General features: G+C 45.2%; 1 protein-coding gene across 1 annotated transcript; it reads left to right on the top strand.

Annotated features, from left to right (window-relative positions):
* Positions 1-390: 390 nt before the first annotated feature.
* TEDDM1 (transmembrane epididymal protein 1) lies at positions 391-1,558 on the top strand. The gene has a single exon (XM_043923554.1). It carries the CDS (start codon positions 391-393, stop codon positions 1,291-1,293), a length of 903 nt encoding a protein of 300 aa, XP_043779489.1. The 3' UTR covers positions 1,294-1,558.
* Positions 1,559-6,000: the final 4,442 nt, after the last annotated feature.

The raw sequence follows: 6,000 nt of genomic DNA, 5'->3' as shown, positions 1-6,000 counted from the left end.
GAGTGCTGGGTAGGCAGTCCTAGGGGGAGGAAGCCATGGGTAGGAGTCCCATGGGGGAGGAAGCCATGGGAGAAAGGGACAAGTATGACCAGAAGCACCCCAAGGGCCCTAGAGGGGGCCTCTAAAGGCACGTTCACCAGCTTTCTTCTTTGGCAGAAGCCAGTTAGTTCCCAGTGTTCCAGAATGGAATGGAACAATGAGGCTTTATGCCACTAAAGTCGTAGGCTTTTTTCAAGAAGCATTTCCTCTCTGTGGGGGAGTGGTGGGTGGGGCGAAACGATAAAAGTTGGTGGACGGCAACTCTATCCAAAGTCCAGACCTTGAGGTGGCCCTAGAAGGACGTGCCTGGGTTTTACGCTTCTCGCCTTCATTAGATCGATTTGTGATTCAATGGGAACCTTTATCGGTCACGTGTATCCAGGGTTGTTCCTACTTGCATATGGACTGTATCGAGCAGTAGAGGTCTCCAAAGCTGTGATATTCAGCAACTCTCTCCCAGATCCTTCTTTGCCTCCCAAGAATAAAGGGAGATGGGCCAGGCTGTGGAAACTGTCCCACGGAGGTTTGCTGAAGATGCTGGCTGGCTCTGGCTTGATGGCGTATGAGATCAGCTGCGTTGAGAGAGGGCTGACACTGATGAACAGGGACCTGCCACCGAGATTCACGTATGCCAAACAGTGGCAGCACCTCACCATGTTCATCCTCCTTACCCTCAACGGCTGTATAGACATCATGAGCAAAAACTTGCTGCCTCAGCGCTGTGTGCCCCTAGAGAAAGGGATCTTGGTGCTGACCTTTTACGTGCTCCTGCTGCTGTTGGCATCGCATGTCCAGGACTCTGCGGGGGTGGAGCTGCAGGTTCACTCTCTGCTCATCTTGGTGGTGCTGCTGCTGATGCTGGTGTTCACCGCCGAGCTGTGGGCTCCCGATACGTTTCAACTCGCTGTGATTGAGACCTTTCTGTTTCAGATGATGGGCTCCTGGCTGGTACAGGCGGGCTTCATTCTGTACAAACCAGTCTCTGGCTACCCGTGGGAGGATGATGACATTAGTGACATCATGTTTGTTACCACCTTCTTCTGCTGGCATGTGATGATCAATGCTTTGTGCCTGCTGGGAATCTATGGAGTGTCTTCCTTTTGGCATCGTTGCTACCATCCTAGCTGGAAGCTGAAGGGGTCCAGAGAAGCTCCATGTTACATATACTCCAGGAGACCCCTCTACCAATTGCTACAGGAAGTGGAGCAGTCAGAGAAAGATGACCAGGCTCTCCTTTCAAAGAGTTCACCCTGAGACAGGGCTTGGAATGCCTGGCTCACTGTCTACCCCATCTACCCCTTTGTGGGTTCTCCCAGACTTGCACTGTACCCTCTTTGGTCCCTGGTGAAGACATAGTGGCCATAAAGGAGAGCCACTGGTCTCCACCTGCCAGTGCACCTCCTGTCTCTGAACATCTAAACATTGGGGAGACGAGAAGGGGATGCTAAAAGGATTGATGGGATTGGGAGATAGGAGTAAGAGGAAGTGCGCAAGGAGAGTCATAGGGGGAGAGAATGCAATAGAAGGGGGGGCAATGAAGGGGTGAGAGGAGAGTCTGTTATTCGCCACCAGATGCTTCTCCAGGCACAAGTGACTGTCTGCCTTTTACCTGATGGAATACTGATTTCTCACAACTCAAAACTGGAATCATTCGTCTCATCCTGACAAAGAATAGCGGGTACGTCTGCTTGCTTAGCAAAATGGCACCACCATGTGGAAGAAAGATACATAGAATTTATAATCTATATTGGTTGAAGTGATACTTTGCCTACTCTTCTCTCCGCCACCCCCCACCCCAACTTTCTAATGACTGGCTTCATTTCAAATTCAAATTAATAAAGTAAAACTTTATTAATGCTTTGCTATGGTGACATTTCAAATTTGCAGGCTTAAAACTTTTATAGAATTCAAATGTTCAATCTCTCTCCAACTTCCTCCTTTTGTACTCATATACCAGTCACCATCACTACCACGGTGCATATAATTTACTAGATCCTGTCCCCCTTGGGTCGTGGCAAATTTCACTGTCTTGCATCTCACAGAAAGCCATCCCACAATCACATCTTTGCCATGTTCTTTGGTACCCAGCATAAAAGCCACCTTCATCCCAATCCCACTGAGCACCTCCAAGGAGGCCTTCTCCAAGCATTCCGACTGACTCCCTTGTTCTGGAACTCCTAAGCACTTATGCTACACCTGCCTTGTTAATTTGCTCACACAGCTGACACTTTGTTCTGTTTCTGCAATCATTTTCCCTGAGCAGGTTTTTCCTTACCACCTTGAGTGTAGTCTCCTAAGAGGTAAGGACTTTATCATAGCCAAGTTACGTAACTTCCTATGTATGCACCAAATATGTACCATAGGTGATGCTTAATAAAGGCTTATTTGCTTCCAGAATTTCCGCATTCCTGTTCCTTCAAAACGTGTTACTGGACAGACCCAAGGTTCTGGGAACCTCTGGAAGACACCAACAGTCCTAAGGCCTGAGTCACCTCCTTAGCAATGGGCCCACTTTCTTCCTCATTCTTGGGATAAGGAAATCCACTAAGCTGTTTCTGAAATGTTTACTCTGTTATTATTTTTTTAATCCTCACACGTGTTTCTATAAGGAACCTCTAGAAAGCTGAGACTCAGCAGGTTGACTTGTCCAAGACTTGTAATTGGTACAAGGCAAAACAGGAATTCAAGTGCAGGTGTGTCTGACTGAAGCCAGTGACTATGTCCTCTGGGCCACGGTGACTGTGCCGATGGCAATGGAAAAGGGAGTGACCCTCAAAATGAAATTGTTGAGGGACCTGCCTGGTGGCCCAGTGGTAAACAATATGCCTTGCAGTGCAGGGGACGCAGGTTTGATCCGTGTTTGAGGAACTAAGATCCCACATGCCTTGGAGAAACGAAGCCTGCATGCTGCAACTACTGAAGCCCGTGTGCTCCGCAGCCTGTGTGCAAAAACTAGGGAGCCCATATGTTGCAACTAAAGAGCCTGTGGTGCCAGCAATGAAAGATCTGCATGAGGCAATGAAGATCCCGCTTGCTGCAACTAAGACCCTTCACAGTCAGATAAATAAACTGTTGAAAGAAAGGAAATAAAGGAAGAAAGTCAGCCAGAAAGCCCAGCTGGAGCAAAAGGCATAGTACAAATACTCTATAGACCCCCCAAAGAGTGCGTCTGTCACTTTCTGTCCATGACCACCCCCAAAGTCTCCCCTGGGAGTGATAGTCTGGCAGGCTCTCAACCTCTAGCTAGGCCTTAAATGTCTGGGCTCAGATCCGAGTGAGGGCTGAGAATAAGAATTGTTTGTGACCAAATTTTCTGATCCTTGCTATTTCTGCTTAACTCTTGGTTCCTAGATTCTTTTCAATTACCTTTTGTGGGGGAACTCCTTTTCTCTTTACCTCTCATACACATTGATGGGAGATGATGAAAAAGCACAGATGCTGCCGGCAGCCTGTTTCTAGTCACCTGAGGTCAAATTTTATAATGATAAACAAACCAAGTAATTAATACCCCCAACATATTATCTCTTAAATATCCAGTGTAGATAATAAACTTCAATGTTATTAATTTACTATATAGTATTTGAAATGTAACAGAGAAGCCTTGAAGGCCCGCTAAGACTTCCCAAACACCTCTAAGGTCATACGGAGAAATTTGCAATTCTCACAAAATTCCACCAGAGGGCACTATATCCGCACCAACCCCAGCCAAGCATCTCATTCTCCAACCCAGTAAACAAGCCTCCCAAGTACCGGTTCAAACGAAGTGGCGGAGGGGAAAGGAGGTCAGGAAAAACACAGAACCAAGCATCCAGAAAACATACCCAAGGGCTGTTTGTTTCCTGTTAAAATTTGGCATGCAAATGTAAAATAAACAGGGATTCAAATCAACTAATGGGATGGGGGTGAGGGAGGAAGGGCTGTGGACCCAGCTGAGGACATCTTCGAGAAGAGCACCAACTAAAGGACATACTCTGATCCAAGTTGTTTTTGACCATAATGCTAAATTTCCTAAACTTTTAAATAAGCTTCAATAATGTTCCAATTAATCTAGAGAACAAAGATAAATCCATATAAATCTCAATACATTGAGAACAGGAACAACACTTATCTATGAAAATCCCAGATTCACAAAACCATGAAACAGGTTATTAAACACACAAAATGATCTCCAAAGATTCCTTTTAAAAAGAACCTATTATACAGTAACCCCCCCGCCCTGGAATATACTGAGTATCTACTACGTGAGGCAGCACGGGGGAAGCCACAATGAAGGACTCAGAGGTAAACAGGTTGGTTCCTGCACTGTGGGTACAGTGGGGATTTCAGAATTTAGAGGTGGTGCCCAGGAATCGGCATCATCCCCAGCCTGAGAAGGCTGAAGGAAGGGAAACAGAAAAAGACTCTCAAGGGAGCTAAACCTTGGAAGCATGTAAGGCTGTGAAATACTGCACTAAGGTGATTCAAGCAAGAGGTTGCAAATGAGCAAGCCCTCAGCTTTCTCACCGTTAAGCTAGAATGATGTAAAGATTAATTCTAGAATGGCATGGCTGTAATTTTCTCGGTAGGACTTATTTTACCACGTCATTAGCTAAGATGAACTTACTTCCTCCCAGTTCTCCAAGCAGTTTACTTTTAGAGGTAAGATTTGAGGTAAGGCTCAAGACCTAAACCTTTAGTCATAAGGTGTAGGCTGTGAAACTAAGTGTTCTCTACATTTGAATGATTTCAAGGGGCCTTCAACAAAACTCAATTCAGCCTAAACAAAAATAGCTGAGACTTGAACTTACCATTTCCTAACCTGAGCTTAAGAGTATACAACAATCAGAAAGGATATAAAGAACAGTTCCTCTGGGTTCAGTATTAGATAATACTGAACTGAGGTGAAACCTGGTCTTTCCTTCTTTACTTATGTAGCTTTAAGTCTGAAAGCTCGGTTAATTGCAGCTTCTCCCCCAAATTTGCTTTAAGAGTAATGACATCAGCTTCCAAGGCTGTTTCTTTTCCTTTTGTTTTATTTTTGTTTTGCTTTTAGATTTTACAATGGTGTATTCTTTTGGAAAGAACTGGTGTTTGTTTATTAAAAAGAGAAAAAGTTTATAATGCTGGGTTGGGTTTCCAGGGTGTTCCTCAAGCCTGAGTCTCAGCTGTCTTTTTAGCATGAGTTAAGGGTTTTGTTCACTGCCTACTGAAATCATCCAAATGTTGGAAAAACTCCATTTCCCAAACTACATGTTCTGCTTGAAGGTTTGAGTATGTTTGAGCCTTACCCCAAATCTTGTCTGAGTGCAAGGCAACCAACCACACAGGCCCTAGGAAGGCATGCTCAGGTCACTAGATTAAGGGTTTACGATCTGCAAAGTGAGACTGGGTCCTTTAAAAAAGAAAGAAATTGAGAGGACTCACAGGTAAAGTCCACCCAAAACAAGGCCTTTATTTCAAGCAGCAGAACACTGAAGAAGTCCTTTTTTTCAGCCCCCAGCCATTTCCGCAGATTTGGAACCAAATTTTGACCTGTGATGTTTCTCTCCCACTCCACCCACCCCTTGGACACAGCTACTCTAAAAGAAAAAAGCCTGACTTCAAAGCCCATGAAACAGAATCCCCTGTCTGCTTTGATACTAGCTGTACCAGGAGATAGAAAGAGTTCATGGGTTCAAGTGCTCTAATGCTTTTTAGGGAGCAGGAGGAGACTGGGGGTGGGTGGCCATTTAGGGAAGAAGGAGAAAGAGAACAAAGGGCAGCAGACACAGCGAAGTCAAACTGGATGAAACAGGCCTTTCTCCTTCTAACTTCTCTAAAAGTCCAGTCTGGGTTTCTGGGGGCAAACCAGTTAGTTTAAGCGCTTTCTTCTGCTTTTTCTTCCTTCATACTCTTTTAAGCTTCCCTGAATAGTCCTTGAACTCATTTGGGCCCTAATTCAGTTTGGTTAAGTAAGTAGGGGGCTGACTAAGGAGGACAAGG

Source organism: Cervus elaphus, chromosome 14, assembly GCF_910594005.1.
Source record: "Cervus elaphus chromosome 14, mCerEla1.1, whole genome shotgun sequence".
Classification (NCBI taxonomy): Eukaryota; Metazoa; Chordata; class Mammalia; order Artiodactyla; family Cervidae; genus Cervus; species Cervus elaphus.
This window is presented reverse-complemented; position numbering and strand designations above follow the sequence as displayed.